Source organism: Perna viridis, chromosome 2 (genome assembly GCF_037379345.1).
Source record: "Perna viridis isolate PV_CMFRI_1.1 ecotype Kerala chromosome 2, ASM3737934v1, whole genome shotgun sequence".
NCBI classification, from domain to species: domain Eukaryota; kingdom Metazoa; phylum Mollusca; class Bivalvia; order Mytilida; family Mytilidae; genus Perna; species Perna viridis.
This window is the reverse complement of record NC_142446.1, coordinates 33,082,101-33,097,191: the sequence shown is the minus strand read 5'-3', so window position 1 is coordinate 33,097,191 and position 15,091 is coordinate 33,082,101. Positions and strand designations below refer to the sequence as shown.

The 15,091-nt window shown below is 32.8% G+C and overlaps 1 protein-coding gene across 1 annotated transcript in view; it reads right to left on the bottom strand.

The window, feature by feature from the left end:
• Window positions 1-385: 385 nt before the first annotated feature.
• The window catches only part of LOC148624706 (thyrotropin-releasing hormone receptor-like), a 28,666-nt gene continuing 13,960 nt past the window's right edge, over window positions 386-15,091 (bottom strand). Inside the window, exon 2 of the mRNA XM_088571180.1 lies at window positions 386-1,577. Within this exon, the coding sequence (XP_088427306.1) occupies window positions 426-1,535 (1,110 nt within the window). The 5' untranslated portion in view covers window positions 1,536-1,577 and the 3' untranslated portion in view covers window positions 386-425. The remainder of the gene's footprint in view (window positions 1,578-15,091) is intronic.

Here is a 15,091-nt window from a genome sequence, read left to right as displayed (position 1 = left end):
GATGTTGCCACATATAAAAGAAATCAATCTTTAGATTTTAGGTCCCCTAGTGATTATATACTATTTTAAGTACCATATCTGAATGTTGTGAAGCGTTAAATTAAACCAAATAATCTTGCAAGAATTGTGTGTTATGTTTTTTAGTACGTACATGTACTCTAAATTAGCTTTTTCTAAAACTATGGAATTGTATAAAATGATTTGCTTCATAGATTGGTGTTCGAATAGTTATTTGTTTTACGAAAGGGATGCAATATTTCTCTTTAAAGCCAGTGAGATATTTTTTGTGTACATTTGGATTTCATTACTCACAATGCTGTATATTAGAAGCAATGGAATAAACAATCAGAATCATATTTTATTCAATGGATAATGTATTGTTTTCATTGGGTACTCCTCTGTTTAAGTGACAAGTTTCGCTTCTGTCAGAGTGGTGTTGCGCAATGCGATATCACCAAAAGAGAATCTGACTCCTCGCCATTACAGGTCAACCTCGATCTCGTGTTATTCAAAGATAAAACAGTTTGTGTAGCCTGTTCGCGTCTACGGAAATAACGTATACAAAATCGCGTTCGAAAATCAGAACGAAATTTTTCACCAAATATGAGATATATCATGAAATTTACCGCAAAGCTCAAGTTGTAAATTGTTTCGAAGATGTATTTTATGGCCATTGTTCTATATTCGATCAGATAAGTTTCTTGTTTGACAAAAGTCGATATTGTGAGTTGTAAACGAATGACGTGACTTGGAAGACTTAATATTATGAAAGAAAGCGAGACACAGAATAGCATCTTCGTAACTATACTCTGTGCTGTTTGCCGCCTTTCAAGTGGTCTAGAGGACTTCATAGATAGTCTCGCTTGTCTTCGTAAGGATTCAAACAGACTTACTGTAATTGGCAACATAAGAAACATTGTGATTAAGGTCGGTAAAACTAATGTCACAACCACATCAATGTAAATGAAATACTGGTATATATCGTCGTATTCGTCATAGGGAAGACAAATCATCATTCCAGTTTTCGTCGGAACAGAAGCAAAAATCCATAAGGTGAAACTATATAGCAACACAGACACTGCTACGGCAATTACTATGATCATACGGGCTCTTCTAGGATTGCAGTAAACATTAACCTGCATTGGTAAGCATATCCGTATATAGTTTTCAAAAGTCACAGCAACAATGAACCATACTGAAAGAAAGGCGCATATATATGACAAGAAGACAACTATCTGGCACATCCCTGGAGGTTTAAACGCATTGACTTTCATATCTCCTAGCCAGATGCAGAACAGTGAAATCAAAAATCCAGTATCCGAAAGTGAGCGGGCAGCGAGGTAAAGACTACATGACGTCTTCGTTTGAGATTTACTTAAAAAGATTATGGTTGATAAAATGTTGCCAACAAAACCAAACAAACAAATGAAAGGTTTTGAATACTTTTGAATATTTTCGGCAATGATTTGAGCCTCTCTTTCAGCACCATTTTCATAGTCAGTGAAATTATCAGTTGTCCAATTAACATCTAACATGTTGCCCCAACTAGACTACTGGTACAACATCATATAGATAACCTACAATAAAGATATTGATATATTATAAGAAATATGCCGAAATTGTAAATGTTATGACAGAGTAATCAAGGGAACAAAGACTCTAGTGGAAATCAAAAGAATGTAATGAAGGGACAAAGACCAGACATGGAAAACAGACAAAACACAACAAAGAACATAAAATAACTACAACGATACATACATCCAAAGAAACAAATGTAAATTAGTAACTCGGACTCCACTAAAAACTGGGAGCATGGACCAGGTGTACAGGTAGGGTAAGCGTCCCCCATTTTTCTAGAAACACCAGCGAGTTGCTCATAAATAAACAAGTCCGGAGTAGACAATAGAGGAAAGAAAAACTATGACACGCTGTAGTGATGACTTCAATCTTGTAGCAACGTAACCCTGTTCCAGAAGCCAAAATGTAAGATTGATACAGAAAGTCTGCGTAGTTACGGAAAGCTCTCGCATAATGAACGATTTGTGATATGAAAACTCCATACACAATTACTGAAGGGATGTTGCTACAGATGAAAGGAAAGTTGATAATTCGGTGAAAAAAGGCGTCACGTTTGTCGTAAAGTTTGGTCAATAGTTTGCCTTTACTATCGATGTCTATGAGATATGAGGCGGACTTCACAGTGTCTGTGGTGTCCTTTATCTCAAGTACTTTGGGGTAGATGCAATGTATCAAATCCCCGAACCTAGGATTGTTTAACGATAACACGTCATCTATATGACGAAAACTGAGATTAAGTAGAGGAGCATAATTTGTTCCCATTGGAATGCCAACCGTTTGTTGAAAAACGCGTCCACCTTACTGGACAACTATGTTGTCGATAAAAAATTGCAGCATTTTGAAAATATCTTTTGCATATTTGGAAGATGATTTTGAATTATTTTTTACAAAGTATGATGAATCTCTACCAAGAACTATATATTTGTATCTAGGTGTACCATCTTTTTTTGAGAAACAACGATGTATAATATTTTGAGTCGGAATTTTAACTGAGTATGGGGAATAGAAGTATACAGTGTTGAAAAATCATATGTTTTAATGCTATTATGTTCTAAAAATAATTTTGAAGTAAGGGTCTCCAAAAGATCTTTCGAATTTTTCAGGATCCACATTGAATTAATACTACTACGGGCGTAACAAGAGTTGTGATGACAAATCCGTTATCAAACAACGTTATATTACGTTATTGAAAGTTTTGGTATTTCTTTATTGTCACAACCTATTGTTTTTATTACATAAAATGGACTATTACTGTCAACGTATTTATTTCCTGGATTCTCTCAAATGAAAATTTTCGCAGGTATTCAATTTTTCGCGGGTTTGAACGATTACAAGTACTTCAAGTGGTTAAAATCTATTTAGATGGTGTTATGTTTCGCACTCATCAGTCCATTGTGAATATAATGGAAGTTATAATAGACTTATAGTTACACAGAACAAAAATATTTCGTTTACATAAATCTATATATTGAAATTTCTCTACTAGAAACACATTAGACTTCTGGAGTTATTGATTATTCAAAGAAAAAATACTTAATTTAGTAGATTAGTAAAAAACAAAAGACTGTTTTAAATGTTCCTTGTCATTCACATAAATGGTGTCCATGACAACAGTAACTAATTGTGGGAAAATTGGGAAGCGTCTTAGGATTTAAGTCGGCTCTAATTTCCTGGTTAATTGACAAATTTCGTACTTGGTTTCAAATTTACTATTGCCTAATTTATTTTTCTTGTCAAAAACACAATCTAGATGAGGCGTCACAAGGCTTTATATATTGTGTGAATGCGAAATTAGGACACGAGAAATATGTATATTACAATATAACTCGTGTGGGCTAAATTTCCTAAATACAAATATAATTGGAATGGAATTTATCCAATTTCACAGCTTTTGAGTATTGTCTACTAAAGTAATTGCATGACTCAATATCTTGTGTCACTTTATATCTATAGGACACTTTTAGAGCTTACTTCACGGAAAACATTCTCCTTACAGAGAATGTATACTTACATAGCGGTTTATAGTCTTGTTTGTTTTTGATTAGTCCAAAGTACTTCAAACTTTTTATTGAAATTCAAGCTTATACGTTTCTTCCTATAAACGATTTGTTTGAATAACTTAAGTTGAAAGTTGATATCTTGAAAGAGTTAATTTCATTTCCACTTGATGTTTTTAGAATGCAACTTATGTGGTTTAATATATGTCGGAGAAATTCAAGAACGATTAAATAAAAGAATGTGCGGTCATCTCTCGGGAATTCACACCACCAAATTCCCGACAATTTATCAACACTTTAATCAACAAGATCATTCAATCCTCTCCATGGAATTTCGTATTTTAGAAACAATTTACCATCCTACGAACAGTCCCGTTCTAAGTTAAAACTATCGTAGGGAAAGAGAGGAGTACTGGATATGCAGACTAGGTACTGCAATACCTTACGGATGCAATGACAACATCAAAAGTATAGGAAACCTTTCAAGCCAATATAACAATAACATAAATGTGATGAATTTATTTGACAAAAATCCAAGACGGGAAAGGAGTCATGGCCATCGCCACTATACGTCACCTAAGTTACATGATGTCTCCATAGATGGTCTTCTTCCTTTCATACAAAAACCTCATGGACTTCATCACATTAGAACCAAACTTTATTCTATACCTCTCACTCTACTACACTCCCTTTACAAAACAAGTCTTGACACTCAAGTTTCTGACCCCACCTCATCATTATACAGACTTGTTGCCATCATTTTGGATATTGGTTTCCACAGACTCTTTAAACCAGTTTGTGTGAAAAGTGAAGATGAAGAAAAACGATCATTTCCTCCACTACCGTTTGTTAACAAAGGTATAGATGCAATTAATTTGGCTAATATCCTCCATCACAAAAACGTTACCAACAAAATTCCCCCATATTTCAAAGACAAATCCATACCAATTATTTCATATTCCTATACTTCATCCATCGCATCCAAAATTTTCAATTATAAAAGGCTATTGCAGAACCTCGAGATTGAGGACTTCAAGGCTAAACCACCTGACTGTTCTTGCAAAACCTCTCCATTCAAATATGGTCCTTCTGGTCACGTCGTTACGGGGAAATTAACCATTATCGAAAACGAATCTCTGCGTAATATCCTTTCTAAAGGTCCCAAGTACCGTGAACCACGCTCCATAAATTGGAATTATAACTTTAAAGTTCTTATGGATGCGTAGGAGGACTATGCAAGAAAATGGATAAAACGAGAACAAGAAGACATTGATTCTCTGTCAGAGTGGTTAAAGGCCGTGAGGTCTTTAATTTTGAAACGAATGAAAGTTTAAAGTAGGTCAATGAGTGCCAAGGCTACATCAGTTTTCAAAGACCCCGATGTAGCAAAAACATTGTCTACTATACATGACAAATATGTTGTCGTACCAGCAGACAAAGCTCAAAACAACATTGTTTTTGTCTGTAAAACGTTGTATATACAATGTTTGCTATCAGAGGTAGACGTATAAAATAATAGCAGTGATAAGACCTACACTGCTACCACTCTCTCCAAAGAAGAGATTGTAGAAAACCATAAATCTGTGCTATCTTCGTTTGGTCTCTCTACCAAGGAGGATGATTGTGATTTACCGTCTATGTACTGGATTCCTAAACTTCACAAGAATCCATACAAACAACGTTTCATAGCTGGATCTGCAAAATGTACCACCAAACCTCTTTCAAAACTTTTAACTTCTATACTCACAACTGTCAAAGAGGGTCTATAGTCCTACCACAACACTTGTTACTCCCGAAGTGGTTTTAATTCAATGTGGATCCTGAAAATTTCGAAAGATCTTTTGAAGACAATCAGTTCAAGACTATTATCTGAATATAATAGCATTAAATTTTTCAACACTGTATACTTCTATTCCCCATACTCAGTTAAAATCCTGACTTAAAAACATTATACATCGTTGTTTTTCCAAATAAGATGGTACACCTAGATACAAATATATAGTTCTTGGTGGAGATTCCTTATACTTTGTAAGAAACAATTCCAAATCATATTCCAAATATACAGAGAAAGATGTTTACAAAATGCTGGAATTTTAAATTGACAACATATTTGTCCAGTGTGGTGGACGTGTTTTTCAACAAACGGTCGGCATTCCAATGGGAACAAATTGTGCTCCTTTACTTGCTGACCTATTCCTCCACTCTTATGAGGCTGACTTTATAGCTGATCTGATCAGAAAGAAAGAATATCATTTGGCTAGATCCTTCAATCTCAGTTTCCGCTATATGGATGACTTATTATCTTTAAAAAATCCTAATTTCGGGGATTTGATACATCGCATCTACCCAAAAGAACTTGAGATAAAGGATGCTACAGACACTGTGAAGTTAGCCTCATATCTTGACCTACACTTAGAAATCGATGGTAAAGGAAAACTATTGACCAAACTTTAAGACATACGTGATGACTTTTCATTCAGAATTGTCAACTTTCCTTCGGCTCCTGCGCATGGAATGTTCATATCACAACTCATACGTTATGCCAGAGCTTGCCGAAACTACGCAGACTTTTTGTATCGCGCTAAAACTCTAACAAATAGGCTTCTGGAACAGAGTTATGTTGCTACAAGATTGATGTCATCACTACAGAAGTTTTATGGCCGTTATCATGAACTCGTTGATCGTTATGGTGTATCCATCAGCACCATGAAAACTGATTTATTCAATGGGTCATAGTTTTCTTTCCCTCGTTTGTCTACCCCGGACTTGACTTTTTATGAGCAACTCGGCGGGTGTTTGTAGAAAAGCAGAGGACGCTTACCCTACTGGTGCACCTGGTCCATGCTCACAGGTTTTAGTGGAGTCCGAGTTGCTCATTTACTTTTGTTACTTTGTATGTATGATTTTAGTTACTTTATGTTCTTTGTTGTGCATGTCTGTTTTCCATGTCTGATCTTTGTCCCTGGATTACATTCTTTTGATTACCGCTATAACCTTGGTTCCCTTGATTACTCTTATAAAAAATGTATTGCTGTTTTCTGTATATACAACACAGATAAAAAATACTTCAGTAAAATATAATTAAAACCAAATGACGAATATTTCATGGCTTTCATAAATGAAAAAAATACAAATAAAAAGAAAGACTTACATATCTACTACAATATTAATGTCACAACATTTAAGACAATATTTCTAGACACGTGATTGATGTTGCTTAAATCATAACTGGCTTTTATTGACCATATCCGTATTTCGTGTGGACATTCAGACTAATAAAACATAAAGCAGTGATTTATCATGACAAATGGCGAAAAGAATTTGAGAATATCCTCGTTAGACGTCATCATAATAATGACAAATAAGCGCTTTGTTGGTTTTGTGTTTGCGTGCTTTCCACAAGTGCAGATTATTGTGTTTTCAATCCCGGCAGAGTCATGTAAAGCCAAATATGAAAGTAACATCTTCTTTGCGCTATATACAAGATAAAGAATTATGGTTGATTGTCTCTGGGTCAGCTTAGTGTGTCTGAGTACGGAGACAGACCTCCCAACGGAATACAGTTTCTGTAAGCTTGCTAACACATATAAATTCGGGTCATGGTGGTTGTTAGTTCAAGGAAATGACATGTATGAAGATTGTGGCACTGAACAAGATAAACTGTCAAGCAATCAATTAGTTATTCAACCTATGATTGACAACAACGTTGCCCTTCCATAAAATCATTTCAGCAAATTTTCATTGAGTGAGATCTTCTTTATATGATGCCTGAATAAGTAATAGTTTGAAAACTGTCTGTTAATTGCGTCACAGTTTATAAAATAATATAAAAGTCATCAACAAAAGTAAATTCAATAACTAATTTATATAGTTGCAAATATACTCTTTGATACTTGTGGATGAATTATCTACCGAATGGAGATGATTTAAAACCCCAATTTCTTAGTCGACTGGTTTTTGTGCGCTTGTCACTTCCCAAATCTTTCAGAACCAGGAACCTTCCTCTGAAACATATTTGATGGTTAATTTATAGCTTAATATAAACAAATTTCACCAATTGACCAATATCTTTTTTTTTCAAATTCCAGACTTTGAGTTCATATTTTAAAATTTTAAGAGAAGCAAAGTAACTGGTTTTCCGTTTGGAGCAATGGACAGCAGTCGACCTCAAATTATGATATTTGATTTAAGTAAGTGCTTGGATACTTTTAAATGACATATTTCAAAATATTTAGGTACTTACCGAAGTAAAAATAATTTAACTTTCAAACACAAACATTTATTGTAATTCCTTTCTTTAATATGACTGCCAACCAGGTTGTCGTTTGTTGGCAGGTTACTTCCAGTACCGTAGCAAAGATATGGGTAATTCATTTTTAATGTCATCATGAATATTATTGACATAAATATAAACAACATTGCAAGCATGTGTCACTTTCCGCGTGCAACTTCAACTTTAAATTTTAGCTGTTATAAGGCTAAATCAGTACAAACAGGTCGTCTTCTACGCCTAGTAAAGAGAGCGGCTCTGTGGTTCCCCCTTTACAAGACCGACCATTTAACTTCAGAGACGGTTGATTGTTTATTTTTAATAAAGTTTGATTTAGATTACTCTTTTTCGTTTGCAGGACGATTTTTTTAAAATTTGTTGGTTCACTCGCGGCAGCAAATAATATTTTTTTTAATTTTTATAGTGTTAGAAAATTATCACATTATATTTTCCAACCCTTCCTCAGCAATTTCCCCCCGAAAATTCAAGATTTTCACAAGGGGAGACTCACAGAAATATTTGGAACTATTTTTGGGGTCCAAATTTTTGTCAGTACTTTTCAGGGGAGTCCAAAACATTTAAAGTGATTTTATGGGAGTAATATTTTGTTCACCCAAAGCAATATATTTTCTTTCCTTAATATCGGCGTTAATGTTCATCATTACCTGTCGACAAACATTTCCGTCTGACTACAAACAAACCTGTGTATTTAAGTATTTTTAGGCACAGCATCCGCTAGATATGAGAAGGTTGCATTCATTTTGTATTTAATAATATAAAAAACTGGTCCAAAAACTTTAAAACAACAGACCGCAAACTGTTGCCCTTTTAGAAAAGAACTTTTTAATCAAATTTCGCGAAACTGTCATGTCAATGTGGACGAATGTTCACAGCGTATTAAAATACGTAAGCGTTTGTTAGTAAACATAAGAAAATATAGAAACATGCGTTACCCACGTGTGGCTCCGAAAATACAATGCAAGGTTTTATTTAGTCAATTACATACATGTGATATATAAATGAAGACCATTGTCAATGAAATACATGTTATCAGATACATATATTATACTTTTTAACACCAATCGATACATTCGTAACTTTTCATAACGCAAACATGGCTGCCATATAGATAGTGCTGACACTAAGCATCAAAATAAATTTTCAATTAAATGACTTCTTCAAAGTTATTATTGCAAAATTAAATACTCATGACAAATCATCCTATCCAAATAAAAAAAATTAACCTTCATTTTCGGATCAGTCTTTGTCATCCACAAACAGTGGACTATATTTGAGCATGTATTTTTAAATACCACTGAGTGGTTCGGTCATAAAAACAGTTGTAGTTCTACATTTAGAGATAATTATGCAACGAGACATGTTACAGAAAATGTTTGCTAGGAATAAAATGGATATGTTTCCGTTAATGACTTCTTGTCGAATATGTAATTTCCAAACAAGGCGCCTGCAATATCTGATATGCTTCCACCTGAAGCAGAGCTTTAACATATAATTAATTGTTTTCTAATGATCATATTTCCGATGTGCATGTGATGTTATGACCACCTTGGAGGGTTCAAATTTTTACAGGTGGAATTCCATGTTTCAAATTTTTTTTGCCTCATAGGGGAAATCGAGTTTCCTTCATTGACAACCAAAGTTAGTTTTTGAAATCTAGGATAGTCCTACTTGAAGGGTAATGTGCATTAGCTTTTTCGTTTATTTTTCAGTCCAAAATATGTGTATCAAAAAGAATGTCAGTTAGTTGTGTTTACGTAAGCTCAATTTTATTCAGTAATGTCAATTTTTAAATCGTTGTTTTAAAATAATTTTATGATGCTTCATGCCTATCTTCTACTTTACAATTTAACAATTGGCAAACAACTTAAGAGCAAAGTATAATGTAAGAGTAAAAGTTATAAAAATTCTTTCTACATAGTGTTATATTTCTTGAACTTTAATTTCTCTCCTGATATTGGAAGATCACAGAAATGATTCTTATGTTTGGAATCCCATTCATCTAATTTAAAAGAAAATCTATATTATATCGAATAAAAATATTGTATACTTACGCTTAGATTTATTTTGTACAATTGATTTTAATTCTGCACTTTTTGTATAAATTTGAAACGAAAAATAAACATTCTTCATCTTTTTTGCGGGATTATAACCGTTTTCGGTTTCACTACATACCATTCTGCTGTCTTATAGATTCTGCTAAACAAACAGGACAAAAATTACGAGACATAAGCAATACTCATTTCAGAACTGTGAAGTTGTTTCTGTGATACTGTACTGATTCCAATAAAGAGACAAATAGTAAGTGTGGCAGAAGTTGAAATCTTTGATACGCCCTTCGGATATTTGTCGACTATTTCCAAATTGTCTGCTGCGCTTGTAGCTGATACTTGGTTACGCATGTAAGATTTCGCCTAAATGTCAATGTTGGTCATTAATGTGTCTTCCTGTCGTTACTTGATTTTTTTCGTTTATTTTGAAGGAGTGTCATCGGTCTATTACCATTGTTTTTGTTACTTTTGCTGTAAGGTTTTTCATAGCTTACTTGAAGATGTGGCTACACTTATTGAAGACTTTCTGATGATCTCTGTAAGTATTTACTATTTTATAGGGGTTATATGATGGTGTATATGTTGTGTATTATCATTTAAATTCCCTCTTATGCTATTACTGGTTTTTAAACATGCACAATAATACAGATACTCACACAATATATTCAATTGAGAAGAAACCTTGACACAGACATCAACTAAATCAGATCTAAATCTGATTTAAAGAATATTCTCCGAGGGAAAAGACTAGACAAGGGAAATAGACATTCACGACAAAGCACAAACAATAACGTACACAATAACCAAAACAAAAGTGCAACACGAATTCTCTTAAAATGGACCAAGTGAACCGATTGGGTAGGCGTCTTTTGGTTTGGAATAATTTTAGTGGGTCAATTCTTTAGTTTTGGTTATATATGATATAAACTGCGTCTTTGACAAATCACTACTTAGTATATTAAACCGAACAACAAATCTTTTAAAGAAAAAAAGTTAGGTACGACTAATAAAGAAAAAAAATTAGGTACGACTAATAATACTAGGTCGTCACGTCTTATACGCCGCGCGTGGTTTGACAAGATTTTTTTGCTGTGTCATTTTTAAGACCATTCTATTCAAACTTTTGAATAAGATTTGAAAACAAACCTGTTAGTTTATGCTTTTCACACCAAGTTTCAGATATACGACCAAAGACGAAATTATTTAAGGATAATGCTGCTATAAAACTCTTAACAATAGGCATGATATTTGTTAATTTTCTATTGTTTATTAAAAAACAGTCTATAGCAGTTGAAGGGCAAGCACATTCTCCTCTCCTTTTCTAAAAGGAAGAATTGTGTTAAATATATATTTTTGCATTTGTATTGTCGGCGAATAATATATATATATTGTTTACTTTTGTAATAATAATAATAACCACAATGAAGAAAGCCCACTCTAAATCGCTAACATCTTTTGTTATGGATGATCGACGAACCGGAAATTAATTTTGTATTGCCTAAGTGAACAAAGACCATACACAGTGTTGAATTATTCAATCAGTCTAAAACCGACTTACTTGCATTTGTATTTATGGAACTGGAAAGTAAGCCATGCAAAATAAATGATAAACAAATTGAATTCCACTAGAGGTAAATGACTTTTAAATTGCTTTATTTTCAGCCAGTTTTATCACTTGGTAATCAAACGAATAAAATCATTTTAATTGGATGTTGTTTTAGTATCGTACTCAAGCGTTAATAAAAACAATTTCAACGACATTGTAACGTTCTACTACAGGCAATGACAATTCAATTAAAGTGATGGACAGAGCTCTGGTAACGTACTCAGATCAATATTTAAGACTTAAAAAATACGATATATTCGGAATCAATGCAACAACAAAAACATGACACACTCAAAAGTATTTTGAAACAATTGTAACATTTTTTTTATGAATGAAGCAAGCATTTTTTCACGCAATAATATGCAACAGCATTACAGGTGTCGAATAATATTTTTATAAGATGTGATTCATTTTCCTTTTCCTGACCTTTTACCTTGTCGGAATTAAATAGTAAATGACAAATTTGATCAATCTTTTGACTTTAAGCTCTATACACTGAATCATAATAGATATCTAGACGTATACATAGAATTTTTGGCACTATTTGCTATGAAGTGATTGAAGCCAAACATGTGGTGTTTGACCTTTTACACGGATCTTTTCTAACGTTTACTTCAACCGTGAAACACCTGCTAATTATTTGAGTGAAATTAACCATTTGCGTGGGTTTATTTTGTAATAGTTCTAAGGTAATACTTGTCTAATCAAGGCTGAATGAGGATAGTAAACATCGGATAAGACGATTGTCTATTTCACGAAAAGCCAATATTGTTAAACTCGTCATAATGACGGTTATATGACGTCATAAAGTATTACGGTCTTTAGCTATAATTTTATTCCTTATTATCAACTTTCCTTTCATCTGTGGCAACATCCCTTCAACGCCTGCGTATTGAGTTTTCCTATCACAACACATACGTTATGCCAGAGCTTGCCGTAACTAATAGGACAGGGTTATGTTGCTATAAGATTGAAGTCACCACTACAGAAGTTTTATGGTCATAATCATGAACTCGTGGATCGTTACGGTGTATCCATCTGACCATGAGAACTGATTTGTTCAACGTGTCATATTTTTCTTGTCCTCTTTCGTCTAACCGGAACCTACCAGTACGCCTGGTCAATGCTGCCAGTTTTCAGTGTCATTTATATTTTTGTTTCTTTGTATGTATAATTTCGGTTATTTTATGTTCTTTGTTGTGAATGTCTGTTTTCCATGTCAGGTCATTGTCGACATCTCTAGAATTTTTGTTCCTTTGATTACTCTTAGTGAAATCGCATACTGGTAGGTAAATATCACAAAATGTTTAAAAACAAGACAAATATTTACGTGAGGACTAATAATACATGAAGAATAAAATAGGTATTGGGAACGATATGTCTCGTTATATTTGTTTCTTTTACAATACATATATGCTTTTCTGAAAATGTAACTTGGGTTCTCAGAATTTCATATACTTTCAATAGCTATTGAAACGGGGTTTTAATTATTCAACACAGAGAAAAGTCTTAAACCCAGAATTCATATATACTTTTAATAACTATTTTACAGGTTTTAATTATTATATATAGACCGCCATGACAGAGAAAACTAAATGGTCACTAACAAAATTCAACATGAAAGGTTGATTACTAAACCTATTATGTTCCTTTAAATTGCCTGATTTTAAGACAGCCCTGTATAAGAAGACGCACAGACACAATAATCCTAGTCGTTCCAACGCTATGTATTTTAAAAAAAACTACATGACAGAAAGCGATCGTTATTTTTGTCACATGAATATTTGTCAAATTATTCCCTTGACGTATTATGTAATGTTAAATAACTTTTGTCTGGAATAGGAGTGAAAATGTTGTAAACACTTATTACATGCATAAATAACCTTGTGAACATAGAAATAGTCTTCATACGTATGTCTTTTTTTTTAAATATTCAAAATTCAATTATTCAAAATAAATAAAACGGAAAATTAAATAATTAACATTTTCCATTATTTTGTCGGTATTTTCAATGTCTTCGACTGATTTAGGTACAAAACGTTACCTTTCCAGGATTTTTTTGGTTTTGGATTGATCGTAATGCATTGTGACACCGACAAATTCTTGTGAAATCTTCATATACATTGATAACAACAAGCATGCTGTACCCATAAAGAGCACATAGTTTAAACAGTTAAACTAAAACGTAACACAAGAATAAAAGAACCAGAATCATTCATAGCCTATGGCCGAATATCTTAAAGATTGAAAAAATAATTGCGACTTTCTTTTATCTAATATACGAATGTTGCGAAGAGGAAGAAGAGTGAAGAGTCACGTCAAATATTAAAAAAGGTTGTATGTTTACTTTGCTAAACACATTTCCAACATAAACATATAAGTTAAATGTGTGTCCAATTTGGATTTTATTTCTTATTCTATTTGGGTTAAATAGTATGATCAAATTTTGTTTTGTTTTTATGTGTTACGACAATGTAGACCAGCACTTCAATTAAAAACGATTGCTATAAACTTTAAATCACTAATTTGTTTTTAATAATAATTAACGTGAAAATCACGTATGTTTATTTTTTTTTTTTTATTTCTGTCGAAAAAACACATTTGATAAGTTTCGATGGCATATTTGATTGCAAAGAATCTTTAAGAATACTTTAAAAAAATCTAAACTAAACTTACTTGTAGGATGAAACAGACTGACGATTCGTTTTGTTTTGAATAAAATATATATTTCATATTAGTTTTTGTTTGATGAACAAAACAGTTGTTTAATTATTGTTGTAGGTGGAAGCAAAATATCTCTTGGCAGTAGGGAACATATAAATATGTGTTAAACTTAAAAATCCCATTTTATGAGAGATACGTATAATCAAAGCCAAATAAATCCAACGTTAAAACACACGGTGAATTGTAATTAAAATTGATAATGTTATTTGATATGAAATCAATTTCCAGGAAGAGATCATTAGAAAGAAAGTAATAACAACAGTAGAATAAAAAGAACCTCTTCTGAATGATTTTCAGACAAATGTTTGTACAAAGAGGATTGTCTGTATTATAAACCTTTCTTGTAAATTTGCAATAACGACAGGGCTTTGAGCTAAACCTTTTATTTGTATTAGTAACTTCAATAATTGCAAAGTCTATGAAAAGTCCTCAAAATAATTAGAATAATTATCTTACTAAATAATATTGGTACCGGCTGAAAATAATCTGAAGCTGATATACCGAAATCGAAACCGAAAAAGTTTGAGGCATCGAAGGCAGTTTTATTTAATGCTTCTATCAACCATTAGTTAATTGGTGTAAGTCTCCGTCCATTCACTTTCAATGTTTAAAAAAGTTCTTATTCTTCTATGTTTTTTGTCTAGGTATTTTTCCAAAAATGAAAATGACATAATGAAAAAAATAAATGAATTGGAAAGCACTTGAAAACCTATTAAACACAATGAACACCAGAATTTATCAAATGTCATAAAGCAATAACCACTAACCCTGTGGTATATAATGGTAATATAAAAAAATATTCATGTGAACGTGTTTACACTTTAAGACAAAAAATATGTTCCTATGA